At 41.8% G+C, this 15,052-nt stretch overlaps 1 protein-coding gene across 1 annotated transcript in view; it reads right to left on the bottom strand.

Annotated features, from left to right (window-relative positions):
• diaph1 (diaphanous related formin 1) overlaps positions 1–15,052 on the bottom strand; it is a gene marked incomplete at its 3' end in the record, with an annotated part of 76,529 nt that overhangs the window by 14,951 nt on the left and 46,526 nt on the right. Inside the window, exons 3-13 of the mRNA XM_080415531.1 lie at positions 14,714–14,887; positions 13,401–13,502; positions 11,651–11,781; positions 10,829–10,912; positions 10,659–10,725; positions 9,736–9,875; positions 8,089–8,194; positions 7,343–7,453; positions 6,880–6,998; positions 4,575–4,691; positions 1,021–1,139 (exon numbers count right to left, since the gene is read on the bottom strand). Coding sequence (XP_080271657.1) covers positions 1,021–1,139; positions 4,575–4,691; positions 6,880–6,998; positions 7,343–7,453; positions 8,089–8,194; positions 9,736–9,875; positions 10,659–10,725; positions 10,829–10,912; positions 11,651–11,781; positions 13,401–13,502; positions 14,714–14,887 — 1,270 coding nt within the window. The remainder of the gene's footprint in view (positions 1–1,020; positions 1,140–4,574; positions 4,692–6,879; positions 6,999–7,342; positions 7,454–8,088; positions 8,195–9,735; positions 9,876–10,658; positions 10,726–10,828; positions 10,913–11,650; positions 11,782–13,400; positions 13,503–14,713; positions 14,888–15,052) is intronic.

The following is a 15,052-nucleotide window of genomic DNA, read 5'->3' as shown; positions in this document are numbered from 1 at the left end:
GTGTGTGTGTGTGTGTGTGTGTGTGTGTGTGTGTGTGTGCGCGCGCAGACACACACACACACGCGCGCGCGCGCGCGCGCGCAGCGGGACACTTTTAGAAGCAGTACAATTAGAGCCTCCTACTCTAACAGAGAGATGCCATGAAGGAGTTTTGAACTCTGGAGACATGGCCTCTCAACGCCCACTCTGTTCTCTCAGTTTAACTTTAGTTTAGTCAATGGACTATGCTTGTGTTTATTACAGACACAATATATACAGTATACTGTATATAATGGGGGAGGCATTGTTTGTCTCCTTTACTGGACAGCACGTAGTGAAGACAGACAGGAAACAATGTGAGAGTACGACAGGTGGCATGAGGCAGATTCAAATCTTCAACGATGTGACTACTATGCATCACGTTGTACGCCCGTCTCAGTTCCACACCTTCATTGCCTGGGAAAAGGTATCATTTTACCATGGTGCTTAAACTACAGTCATTTAAGCAGGGAAAGATCAATTGTTAAAAGCTTCACAAGACTGCATTTATACTGTCTTTTAAGCTCCCACGTACTGTACGATGGTGAGACTTGTAGCTGTAATCTACAACCCACACTGACCTCTCTCTCCCTCTCTCTGGCACCATCCGGTGGTGCGTCTGAGGCACTCCACCTGCTTTGTCATCTATCCATCATATATGGCTAAGTGTTTGTATGTATGTGAATATCGAACAATGTGAGTGTGCTTCCATGCGTGTTCACTCGCAAGTGCTTTCATTTGTGAGATGGGGGAAAGAGAGTGACTTCATTTCGATCGTCCAACCGTGTCCTAAAAAAGTGCTCTCCCTGAAGTGGGGCCACATGAATCAAATGGCCTTCAAACAACATGGGGGAAATATGTGAAATGTGGTATTTGTCTCCAGCCCATTCAATTCCTGCTATATACTGTGTGTGTGTGTGTGTGTGTGTGTGTGTGTGTGTGTGTGTGTGTGTGTGTGTGTGTGTGTGTGTGTGGTCCAGTGCACGGGTGCTTGTAGCTCACCTATCAAACTCTCAACGTCCAGGCTTACGCGGTTACGGCACTTGAAGTCTGGGTCGGCACCATTTTTGTGAAGCACAATCTGACCAATGCACTCATCCATCAACTTGTAGTACTGAGGCCTACAGGAGGACAGGTACAAAAAAAAAACACCACCACATTTACAAGTGTTACTAGAACAGGGTGTGATGTGTGTTATATTCTCAGAGCAGTGTTCAGTTTCTCCCCAATGACAACACACACACACACACACGCGCACGTGTCACTTTGTCTTTGCGACTGAGATTGGCTGTCCGCATGAGCGTGACAACTTCACTTTCTTGTCACAAAGATTGATTGTGTGTGAGTGGGATTGCAAGTGTGAGAGTGTGTGTGTGTGTGTGTGTGTGTGTGCAGCGTCCTGTGTCTGATCTAGCTGGTTTCACACAGACACTCAATTTTGGAGGTGTCTGATTCTCTGACCCTGTGTGACGCACCCAGAGTCACAAACTCAATACTTTATTTATTTCTTCTCTCTCTTCCTTTGTCTCTCTCTCATATTTGTTCCTCTCTACCTTAACTTCACCATTTTTTTCTTTCATCTGAGGTTTATCCGTGGAGCAAGAGAGACATCTAGTGTCCGTTTTGGAAAAGGGAAATATTACTCCACTACAAGTGTAAGTTGCTCAGTCAAAATGTTACTTTAGTTAAAGTACTGGAGTACAGTACTTGCATTTAAACAAGACCAGGAGACCTGGTTCTGCCAGACCCAGAATGAAGTTCTAGTATGATGAGCTTTACTTAATTACATAGTTGTGACATAATAATGATGTCATGAATAGTTCGTGATGAAAGGGGGACAGACTTTTTTTTGGCTGGGGCCGGAGGACAAAGTGACCATGCCCATGTATGGACGAAACAGGTACAAAGCCTCATGTAAGCCCGACGCCTTGGGTCTGGCAAAAATAGATATAAAAAAGTATATTTTCTTTGTACCCTGGCCGGAATCCCAGCAGACTTGTTTCCATTGTGGAAATGTTTGAATGAGGCACACCAACCACCCTGAGGGATTTGGATGATGACAAGTGATCGGACAGTTTAACAGTTAGGAAGGTTTGAATGAAAGCAACGCCGATGACTTCCAGTGCTTTCACTATTATGAAGTCCAATTGTATGGTGCTCAATTCTAGCAGCTCCTCTCTAATAATGTCCTTTATCTCAAACTATATGGAGTAGCATCAGTTCAAATCTGTGTGAAGTCACCTCATCCAGTATGGAGTAAATCCTTGCCATCCTTGATCTCGTCAACAAGACTGAACTGTATGATTTTTCTACCCATTGACATCTATAATCTCATGCTGTGTTAGTGTGTAGCATTTCCACTTTTCTTTTTTTACCGACCAAGATGGCCATCATCGTTTATAATTAAAGGCCAAATGAAATTTTATTCAGCCAGTGGCCGGTAAATACCGGCTAACGGAAAAAGTTATGTGTGTGTATAAAGCAAGCATGCATACCATACTGAGTGTGGGTCGGGGGAAAGTGAATGTGTATCTGTGTGCATTTGTGCTGTTGTGTTGGCCTGTGTCAGTCCTTATTTTGGTTCATTTTCAGGACTGCATCTCCGGGCCAGAATGAAACACACTGCAGAGCCCAAAAGGAAAAGAACAAACGGCCGAGTAGCATGCATCATGTCAGTCACTGGCTGCACACGTTCGTTCGTTCAATCTACCTCTACCGCCCTCGCTCTCTTTCCTCTTCTGTCCAACTACCAATTTAGCACATTTCTCCATTGCCTGCTTTTCCTTTGTGCCTCTCCCTCGTTCCACATCTCTCCCTTTCCACCAGCGTAATTTCCAAGCAGTACTTTCTTCTACTCTCCTTCCCTCTGTCTCTCTGTGGACTCTATTACATAGCAGTGCTATTGTGTTGCTCTGATCACCTGGAGGGCAATGGAGGGTAGGGAGCGAGGAAAGGAGGGCGGACGGAGGTTAAAGAAAACTAAACAAAGAGAACCCACTCCAGCAAAGGACATTAGAGAGGGGAGGGGGGTTGGCGAGGGCAGAAGCAGAGTATAGCTATAAGGAAAGAGCCGACAGATGGATTCACATGATGGTTATGTGCAATTGGATAAGGCAAGAATGCAGGGAAAGCTAGCTTGTCCCAATAGACGGGTCTACCGTTGTTAGAATGTTATTCTAAAATTATTTCCACTTCCCCAGCCCTCCCCATCCTAGCCACAGTGTTCAACATCAACCGCAACTTCCTTCCTGTCTAATGCAATTGACACAACGACCTCTCCAGCGACGCTGACAGCTCAGCACAACTGTGTGTGCGCGTGTGTGTGCGCACGTGTGTGAGCTCGTGTGCGAGCTCGTGTGCGCTTACTCAACGCTAGCTCACTATCTCTGGACTTGTTCGTTCTATTATTCTATCCCCATCTTGCTTTCCACTCATTCTCTCCTCGGCTAAACCCCCCGGGGGCCTCTGCGAGGCATATTAGCATATTTCTGGTGATAACGGGTGAAGGTGCTCATTTCTATTAAAATGGAATTGGACTCTTTTGCATGTATTAATTTCACAGCTGTAGGATGGCATGCTGGAAAATAAACACTGGAAATGGAAAGGGGGAGGCTATTTGAGAGGAAGGAGGGGGTGGAAGGAAAGAGGGACATGGAAAGAAAGAATAAGGAAGAGTCATCCTTCATATGGCTGTCACATATCGTCACAGTCAGGCAGAAACCTTGTTTGTCCATATTTCATCTCTTTATAATGTTTCATAAAAGAATGCCCAACGTTATACGTCGTTGCATGACAGTGTCACACAAAGTAGCAAAAATAGCATTACGATATGTTGTGAGCTTGTAGATCGGCTATTTCCGCAATTGTTGAAAATAATTGAAAGCTTTCTCCTATACATACATATAGGGCTGCCAAAATAGGGATGCCAGCTTGAAAGTCTGTGTGTGGGTTTTATAAATATTTAACCAAATGAAAAGTATAAGAGCTTGTGACCAAATAATAACTACATTGGATCACAGGTTCATTTTTCCATTTCCTCAAAGGTAATTTTTTTTATCACCTGGGTATACAGTGTGCATTGATCCTCTGTTGTTCATACGCAAGCATGGACTATACATGTGATTTACTGTACAACTACTCCACAGATCCTAGCTATTCACTGAAAAAAAAAGCCATAAAAATAATTCCACAAAACAGTACCTGTTTTGGACATACAGTATAGTACAAGGTTTCTGCCCGACAGTGACATTATGTTTTGGTCTTGTATTTAGCATGGTGTACTACTGAGGGCATACTTGCAAAGCCAAACACGTATGAGAATTCAACATGCATATTTGCAGTTGCCCATGCTCATGTGTGCCCGTACACATTTTCGTGAACTCCACAGGAAAGTGTCTTGGAATTGCAGGCCTTATTATGTTATTCATTCATTCATCCATTATTCATTAGACAAAAATCTATAAGCCACAGAGTATCCGAGGGCCTTTTCAGCCTAGGGCCCTTAAATCTTTATGTATTGATGAGTTTGTGTGTTTACGTGTGTGCATGTGTGTTACCTGGCCAGATAATCATTGCGGATCAGCAGCAGGTGCTGCATCAAGGACAGGAAGTAGCCTTCGGCTTTTGAGTCCTTCACTGTGTTTTGGAGGATATCAAACACCTCCCTCACATCGGTACAGGAACACCCATTAAGGACCAATGACAAACACATCAATATATACTGTATTTACATATTTAACTATTCACATGTTCTAAATATTTGGTCTCATAGTGAGAAGGGGATTCATATTTCTATATGGTAACATTTATACTGAGTACTAATTAAAAAGTTGCTATGCACTTTTTAATTAGTTTTCTACCATAAATGTCTTGTATCTCTCGTATTTTTGTATTGTATTTTTCACTGGATGTATTTTACTACTGTCTTATATTCGCTGTGTTGTACAGCACTTTGGTTGACTTCGGTCATTGTAAATGTGCTCTATAAATAAAATTTGAGTTGAGTTGAGTTATAGAGAACCGGCAGGTTTACAGGCAGGCATATAGGCCCTGGTAGAAAAAACCCCATGATTGACATTATACATTTTTTTCTAAAGTTAAAATACAGCAGGCTAGGCAAACTGTTTAAGTGTATTTCAGACCAGTTTGCCTAAAGGTTTAGGTATGTGGTTTCATTTCAGTGTCTGTCAGTGAGCTTCAACTCTGGGTTACTATCAGATCTATTGTGCATGAGAGAATTAATTCACCACCCTACCGGTACCATTGAGACACCTGGTGGTGAAAATCAGAACTGCCTGCAAAAATACAGAATAGACTGGTTCTTCGGTTCAACTTTCATTTCTACTCCCATTTAAATACAAAACATTTTGGTAGAGCAAAATGCACTCACGATATATGCAAGAATGGTGATCTGATCATTAAAAGCACCTCAGATGACACAGAGTGCACACTAGAGGAGTTTCAAATCTTAACGGATTTAAAAAATGTGGGAGACCACAGACATAGCAACAGATTTAGCTCTTTTTTTTTTTTTACCATAAGCCTGCACACACCAGACAATTCGATCGATCGGACCACACACTTGGTGATTATACTAAACTATTTCAGAGTGGTGACTCCAGGGACTGTAAAACAACGAAAACAAATGTGCCAAATTTCACTCACCCAAACATTATGGGCGGCAGTGGCTCAGGAGGTAGACTGGCTGCTTGGGAAGGATTGCTTTAATTTTAATTTGTGGTTATTTTATTTTGATTTGGATAAATCTCACAACTGAACATTGTTGTCAGGTCAAGTCCCAATTTGCGATTTGGGAACGCCATGAGAATATTTAAGAAGATTAAGAAGTCTTAATTATGTCATGATTTACAAGGGGAAGATGACGAGTACCTTGACAACTAGTGTGCATTAACCAACATAAAATATAGTCTATGCTCATTCAAAGATAATCATTTGTTGGCCTATTTTGTTCAATCTGGGAACTTCTGTATGCCTGTTGTTGACAACATTCAGCAGGGAGGCGTGTGTGTGTGTCCAAGCACCGATCAGCAACACATTTCTAAGGAAGTACCTACTGCATTTTATAATGGATGGAAGTCAACAGCGTTGGATCTGGCTGAAACCTTTCCCAAATATGGAGCTGACTGACCTCATCACTCTGACACGTTGTCAATGTCAGATATTATCGAGCACAGATGACCCATGGCGGTGTGATTGGGCTGATAACTTGTCCAACTATGGATGAGGTTTGAGATCCACATAGGAGCCACGTTGTCATCAGTCTTGTTTGCATTTTCATCTGTCATTAATAAAAGGATTCAGACTTGCTGAAGAGCAATAATGCTCTGTCACATTTGCTTCATAGTTTGTTTTGAGTTAATAAGAATGAAACACGCTGATGCCTGCTGATTGGCAAAGACAACGAAGTGTCTAATGTCGGGGCCTGCCTACAGCCTAGCAAGATACAGTATACCCGTAAAAAGGAATGATTAATCACGTTTTAATTTACTGAGAAGATTAACATTGTGTGAGGGGTCAATTCAATTCAGCTCTATGCTGATAGCTGAAACTAATTTTTAAATGTTACTGTAGGTTCATTCTTGATTGTGTCTGTATGACACGCATGCTAATGCCAAATGCAGAACGATGCAGAGCGACAGCCTCGGCTGTGAACGAGCGACTGCGTACTTTACCACAGTAATCAATAGTGATTTGAATTTAACGACATAATAGAAAACAGTGACCTGAAAAAGAGGTGATGATGAGGAGAAAACCCTTTTTTGTGTTTAAATGCGGGCAGACCTGTTAACATGGCCCTAGCCTATACCAGGCATTCCTAAGCTAATTTGACATGAAGGATATTCCATCTCAAAGCGGATGTCGTCCAGGCGCCCTCGGAGTTCATCAGAGTCCTCCTCCGCCTGCTCATCAAACACGTTGAGCTGCACCCTCAGCTCGTCGTTCTCGATCATCCTCACCTCCTGCAGGGGCACGGACGGCAGGAGGACGGAGGGAGATGAAGAGGCACGTCATCAGGACAGCGGGAGGGAGACAGTGTGTCAGTCAAATAACCGAGTTTAGACACAGTCAACAGAAAAGTTTTTGAGAGTCGGCACTGTGTGTGTGTGTGTGTGTGTGTGTGTGTGTGTGTGTGTGCGCGCGCGTGTGCGTGTGTGTGTAAAGAGTTCACAAGCACACAGAGATCAATAAAAAGTTGTGTGTGTGTGTGTGTGTGTGTGTGTGTGTGTGTGCGTGTGTGCGTGTGTGTGTGTGTGTGTGTGTGTGTGTGTGTGTGTGTGTGTGTGTGTGTGTGTATGCTCCCTACCGTCAGCTGGTCTTTGAGTCCCAGTCTCAGCAGTTCAGAGCGGATGTGGATCCTGAAGTCTAGCTCCTCTCCTCGACTGATCAGAGCGTTGATGAGCGTAATGCAGCCAGCCTGACAAACACACACAACATAGCACGATATACTACAAACAGACACAAACCACAGGGAGGCTAGCTGGATGGTGCGGGTGATAAGTTCTACAGAAAACCAACACAAAAGGTAATGACATCCCTTTTCAAAGAGGATCGTCCGTACTATGTGGTTTTTAAAAGTGTCAAACTAAAACTACCAATTGAAATAGTACTGTGCGTGAATTCAATTTATTGTCTAACTGCTGTGTTGTTGGACGGAACATGAGACATTGTGTTGCTCTATGATAAACTAAGGTCCTGACACAACAACAGCCTCTATATACACAAATGTATAGTGAACAGTGCAACGTACTGTTGTATGTCCTTGCACTATATGCTGTTGGTAGAGCTGTGTTAATGCATTAAACGACCATAACCGCTATTTGGAGTCGTTTGCTCATTTTCTACATCCCTTGTCTATTTTACATTGTCCTATATTATTTTTGCATCAATTTAGTGAGATGGCTATTTCTTTTATTTGAATCATAGTTTGAAAAGCTGGTACAGTCCAGTAACCTTGCATGAAAGTTATAATGTTCAATCAAAGTGCTTAAGAATTCAGGAAGTGTGTGTGTGTGTGTGTGTGTGTGAGTGTATGTATGTACATGTGTGTACCTTTAGAGCGATGTTATGTTTGCTCATGCCCGTAAGTAGAGGCTGAAATCTCTCGATATCCAGTTTTTCTGCCTCCACTGTTATGGCCTCCAGAACACGTTCATGACTGCAATCACAAAAACACCACCACAACACAGTTACAGGCTTATAATATAGGCGTTTGTTTTTGTCTGCTTCATCAGGCAGAGAGAGAGAGAGAGAGAGAGAGTAGCAAATAACACTGCAGCAAATATAGTGAAATGAGAACCACGTTCTTTACTTAGATGAGAAGTATTTGATGCATCCTCTGAACAAATCAAAATGCAATATCTCCTTGAAGAAAAAACGTGCATTGCCTTGGAAGCAGCAAAATATATCTGCAATTCAGAGTGTAAGAGAAACCCAAAACAAACAAAACTTGACAACTGTCATTAGTCGATTCATCACTTACTGATGTTTGTTTCCTTCATTTCCCATCACAATGCTGAAATTGTTTCATAATATAATATGTTAATTTATATCTTATCGCTTTGGCAATAATGTCTCTGAACTTTCATGCCAATGAAGCTTGAAGGGATTGAGAATACACACCTGGCAGGGCAATTACCTAAATTTCAATACCCTTGCATGTTTCAACCTACCTCAGTTCATAGTGCTGATTAATATCAAATTCAGCTAAATATATGGTATTGAATATTTCATTTATCTCAATTCATTTGCCTGGACATTAATCACTGCTTATTTTTCTCCCATATTAAAAGGCAGTTTTTTTTCTGTCCCCTAACACAAACGTCCTTGCGGCCACCGAGACAGCCAGCCAGCCAGACAGACAGCTAGACAGGCAAGCAGGCAGTCTGTGCACCACTGACTCAACCTGTTCCAAGGACGAGCTCCAGCATGGTGTCTGCACTGCTGAGTGGGTCAGCAGTCGTCCTCTTTAAAGGACTCCGTCCTCTGTAAAGATGGACCAAAGGGGTGAGCGGGAGGCGCCGTCTGCCTGCCCTGACTATCTGGGTAACCATCTGTTCCAAAAACGCTATCACTGTGGTGCTGTGATCCATTAAGTCCAAGCCCACCTGTTAACCGCACAGCAGATTCTACCCTAAGTTGAATGATATTATTCTCTACCACGCTACATGCGTTGCTTTTCATGCACTTTTGAACATCATTATGCCAACTCATGACTCTGCAAACCCCTGTTTGCTATAGGCCGTGAGCGCTATTTTATCATTGTCTGTAGTTTGAGTAATGCGAGTTCAGCAGCGTGACGAGTTTGTGAATTTCATTTATTTCCCTGGGCCCGCGCACTGTTGGTGATTCAATAAACATCCCTCTGCAGACGTAACAAGACTGTGCGTTACACCGCTTGAATGCACATGACTGAGATAGTGAACGTTAAATTTACATAAAATACAGAGTAATGTGTACTCTAGTGCCCATGGTACAGTATACTGTATGTGAGGCACCATCCATCAGTGAATTGGACGTACTAGTTGAGGGAAAGCATCAATGAAGCATTGTCGGTATGACATCCGACATTAGAGTCATGGTTTTCTGCTTTCTGAGCTTTGGAACAGACTTACTCATGTTCACAACTGCTTGGGAAGTTCAGCACACAAATGAGTCATGTGACGTGGTAAACTGTACAACTCTTTAACTAGTACTTACAGGTCTTCTGAGTGATCCACGATGCAGATGGCGGAGAGTAGCCTAACGGCGTCCGTCATCATGAGTGGTACCCTGGGGTTGATGGCTCGTACCAGAAAAGGAATCCCCTCGGCCGAATCCAGCATGGCTTTCAGTCCGAACTGCAGTGGGGGATAGGGGCAGGAGAGGAAACCCGCTAAGAATGCCTCTATGATCACTTTTTCACAGCAGTGTAGAGTAAGGCAGTGGTTCTCAAACTTTTTCATGTCAAGGACCCCCAAATGAATATGTATTTGGCCACAGACCACCATCAAAAACATATTTTGTGCCTGGGACCCCATACATGATTTTATGTTGTTAAAATGTTTCAAAAAGTTGTAGATCTGCTCTTTTCAAATATCCAATGTGTATAGGTTTTAAGTGGTTTAACAGATTTGTATGCTATATTTACACATTTTTCTGGGGACCACCTGGAACCCCCACAAGCACCACTGGGGGTCCTCGGACCCCACTTTGAGAACCATTGCAATAATAAGGCTTCCCAGGCTCAGAGTGAATTAAATGAGTCTTTAGTCCTGCCTAATGAATCATCCACTTTTTTCTTCCATGTTTGATATTCCAGATTTCTCTTGGTGTTTAGGTTTAAGTATTCATGACTATAAGCTAAATATATATGAGATTTATTTTTACGTAATCATCTTAGACTATCATGTCTAAGATGATCATGAACCAAATTAGTAGGGCCAGATTCAGTTTAGGGTGCCACCTAGTAAAAATAAATTGCACCCACCACCAGCACTAGTTTGAGGAACAGTATTGTTGACAATGACAGCTTTCAAATGGAACAAATATTGCTTAAGAGAAATTCACTAAATTAATTTAAACACGTCTTGGTTAAAATATGTCAGGTACAGTGAAAACTTATTGGCAGTTTGGCACCATACCTTATTATTCATGAAGGCTTTGAGACAGCGGATGATTTCATGTTGACACTTCACTCCATGATTGTTGCTGGTCAAAGCAGGTAGAGAAGGAGTGGAACAGTTAGATATTAGTAACATGTCCATACAATGTACCATGGCTATATTGCCTAGGGTTGGTGTGCTTCTCTTACGGGTACTCGTCTCGTTCCTCCTGCAGTCTCCTCAGCAGGCTGAGCAGCAGGGCAAGGCCCTCTTGTCCAAAATTCTGCACCCAGCTGGAAAATGGACAAAAGGCCACAGGGTTCAGCACAGTGGTCAAGGGCAGTAATTGGAAGTCTGATGGTAAAAACATACAGTAGGTAGTATGCTGATGCTGTATGTAAACTATACTGTACTGTATACTGTACAGATTATATTCAGGTTTGTTAGTTGACTGAAAGGGAATGAGAAAGGTGCAATAGTGGTTAATCAGATTAATCGCTTTTATCAATAATAATAAAATGTAGAAATGTAAAGAATAAATAAACATGCTGCGTTATTAATTAATTAATCAAAAAAGTAATCGATAGAATAATCGTGAAGAAGATCATCGATAGTTGCAGCTCTAGTTCTGTTTCATAGTGTCATGAGCTGTAATAGGTCAACGTTTGAGGGGACAGCAACATAGATGCACATGAGCACGTACACAGTACACACCCTGTTGTGTGTGTACACCAATCAAATTTAGTTTACATAAGTGCTTTAAAGAGTTTTCAATAGATAAAATAGACGTTGTGTGTCATCATTTAAATTAATTAATAGGTCAAACTGCGGCCCTTAGTCAATTGTTCTTTCAGATCAATAATATCAAATGTGCAGGCTGGAGTCTGATCTGAGGGTAACATTTCTGAGTGTAGGCAATTTACCCATGTACAAATGACAGAGAGAGCAGTCATCCTGGTAGTAAGCTAAACAGGATGAGTCTGTAATGTGCCTTTTAGTGTGTGTGTGTGTGTGTGTGTGTGTGTGTTCACCTGACAGGGTTGTTATTGAGTGAGACTCGTAGTGACTCCAGAACACTCAACAGCTGTGTGTCTCGGATATCCGACTTCAACTCTTGGATGTACACCATGGCTGACTTGGTGCTCTCCTTCTGGTTCTGACCCTAACACAGATAACGTGTGCACACACACACACACACACACACACACACACACACACACAGGCAGGCAGGCACACACAGACGCACAAACGCACACAGATGATCCAAATCATTTGTTTCTTGCATTCACAGCTGTTCGGTATATCTTAGCCAGCTACAGTATATCTGGGGTCATTCCAACATTCACAACTAGGAGGCAGCAGTTAAGCTTAATTTGAATGAGGGTATTACTCTCTCTCTCAATGAGACCATTTTACACTCAAGTGAGCTATTTATTAATTATGGCCACCTGTGCTTGTTCCTGCCGCCTTTTGAGGTTTTTTTTCATTATACCGCACCTGGTGCTCTCAAAGTTTACCCTTTCACCATAGAAGCTGGTGTTGGGGGAAAGACAGCTGCTTTTTTTTGCTAGCATTTTCTGTATACACTGACTTGATAGAAATGCATTTATTGTCATAAGACTGTATTTCTCAGTACCATAACACACTTGGGCTAGACCCCTATGTACAGCATTAAATGGTTCTATGCAAATAAAGTATAGTTATTTTATTATATTTATATTCCACACATTGCAGCTGGGTTATTCTGTATGTCTTCTCAAGGGAAGCATTTTGCTGTGTGTAACCAAATGGACCCATAAGGGTCCGTTTAGGGCCGTCACGATAACAACATTTAAGTTGACTATTAATTGTCATACAAATAATTGCGATTAACGATAATTGTGTTTTTGGCATTGAACATTGGAACATGAATACAACTTTAATTTATGTTTGCCTTATAGGCTTCGTAATCAGAAATTGCACAGGACAGATATGACAAATAGCTTAAATATACACAGAAATTACTGACATATTTAACACATTTACCGCCGGGCCCGTAGTTCTACGGGCCGTTAAATCCAACGGTTAAGCGCCGAGCCCGTAGTCCTACGGGCTGCGGTCTTTTCGCGCATGCGCGGTCCGGGTGCACTTTCGGAATTTTTTTGATCCACTTCCGTTTCCGGTTTGATGACAGGAAATAGAATTATTTGGGATCCGGTTTCGACGATCACGCCCGCTCCCATTCTACAGACGAAACTGAAACTCAATTCTCTTCCTGTAGTTTTTTCTCCTCGCATTTCACTGTTTAACGTAATCCGCTCTAACTACAACATGGATGCCCCGTTTGACACGCGATCTTCACTGGGAGATACAGGGAGATCTCGCGGATGTAAACAGACCGTTCACGGCTCAATCTTAAGGATTTTAACAAGATCTATGGCGACATGAAAAAAACAAAAAAACAACAAAAACACCTTGGCACTGGTGAGTACATTATGAGATTAACCTCTGGCGGTGGATGTGTTAATGGTTTTATACTTTTAAAAATATTTTTTGAAATTGCGGAAATAGCTGATCTACAAGCTTAAAACGCATGTTGTAAGCTTGTAGAGCTATTTTTGGAAAATGTTTGAAAATGTATGAACATGGAAACGATTATGACGACATGCTGAATAATTGCGATGATCTCAAATAATTGCGATTTGGCAATTCTGTAAAAATTCTCCGTCCGTTGGGTTACATTTGCTAAATGAACACTCAGGATTTTACAGTGTATCAGCTATATTTGGGGCGAGTACTGACAGCTTTGGAGGTGTGCAGGTACTGGGAGACCATCTCTCGCTTGATGCCGATGTCTTTCGCTCGCAGTGGCTGCTGCTTCTCCTCGTTCAAGTTCATGTCCACCTGCGCAGGCGAAAAGGAGATGACAGATGAAAAGAGGAACAGAGGGAGAGAGAGAAAAGGGGGGTGGCGCGTATAGTAGGTTTCTATAGCAAATATCTTTTTTTATAAATTAACAATCAAAAACTAAACTTTTTTTTAATAATTGACTAAATTGATTAGTCTGATTAACCCGTTAACTGAATTAACAACAAAAACTGTTTTGTGTATTTACAAAACTAACTAAAACGAATTAAAATCATATAGAAAATGTCCATGGTTTTAGCCTTTGTCAAAAATCAAAGAATATTATTATTATTATAAAAAAATAGCAAAGATAGCACATCTATAAGCTCACAACATGCTGCGATGTGATGTGAGCTTGTAAATGTGATATAAAAAAAAAAAATCTGACCTTGTTGAATCATGCAACCGACTAATCCATATTACAATAAAAAACAGAAACATAAAAAATAGAAAAATAGAAAACAAAAGGTCAAAACGAAATTGAAAAAAAAGTGCAAAACTAATACATTTGGTTCAAGGTACCCACAGGGTTGATTTACAGGGATATAAACTTCCTGCTTTGTATCTATTTTGTGCCGCAGACTTTTTTGTGCCGTTTAAAATATAAAATACATAAGCAAACATTGTCAGTCACGTCTCACTGCACCTCTAGGATCCGTCTGTCTATCACAATATGCATTGCTTTCCTGCGTTTTGAACGTTGGGAAAGACTATATTTGGACAGTTTCCTGCTTTAAACTTTCTGTTGTCATACAATCAAAAACAGCCTTTACCTGAAAACACACACACACACACACACAGCCTTTACCTGAAACACACACACACACACACACAGCTGACTGATACAAAATGAGGAACTGGGACCTCAGTGCCAGGGCCCCTTTCACTGCCAAATTACTTTTCTGGTCCATTGTTAGCTGCTGTGCCAATAAACAACACACTGGCAAGTTAAAAAAGCTTGGTAGCACTCACACAATGAAATATACAACAAATAATATATAAATAAATAAACAAGCTCTAACGGGGTTGTTGTTGACATGATTAGTGTGTCAAATGATCATTTACAGCAAATGGATTGCTGCCTCTGCAGGCTTTTTCAAACCGGGGCCACTGAATTACTTTTGTTCATAACGCAGAAAATAGTTGAATAGTGATTCAGAATCAGCTGACGGTCTTAACACATGTCTGAAATACACACGCTCTCTCACCAGCATCTGTTCAAACAGCGACAGGACATTTTCGTCAGTGAGGTCGTGTAGCTGAGCACTTTGGGCGTGGACCTCATAGCTGGACGCTGAGGAGTGCCGGTGACTGGGCGCAGACGCCGCAGAGCCCACCTTCTCCTTGTCCTTCTTCATCCTCATGCTGGTGAAACGCTCCAGCTGGATCAGCGTGGCGGCAGAGAGCATAGGTTAGAGGAGAAACCAGCAAAGGTGAACTAAAAGAATCATAAAGTTAGGTACCAATCCCTGATCACCTTCACAATAAAAAAAGAAAGAAATACTATGCATAATGAATTGAAATAAGCTGGGTATTTGAGCATGACA

The sequence above is a fragment of the Gymnoscopelus braueri genome, assembly GCF_963280865.1.
Source record: "Gymnoscopelus braueri genome assembly, chromosome: 20".
Classification (NCBI taxonomy): Eukaryota; Metazoa; Chordata; class Actinopteri; order Myctophiformes; family Myctophidae; genus Gymnoscopelus; species Gymnoscopelus braueri.
The sequence above is the reverse complement of the archived record's forward strand: the minus strand, read 5'-3'. Positions and strand labels throughout refer to the sequence as shown.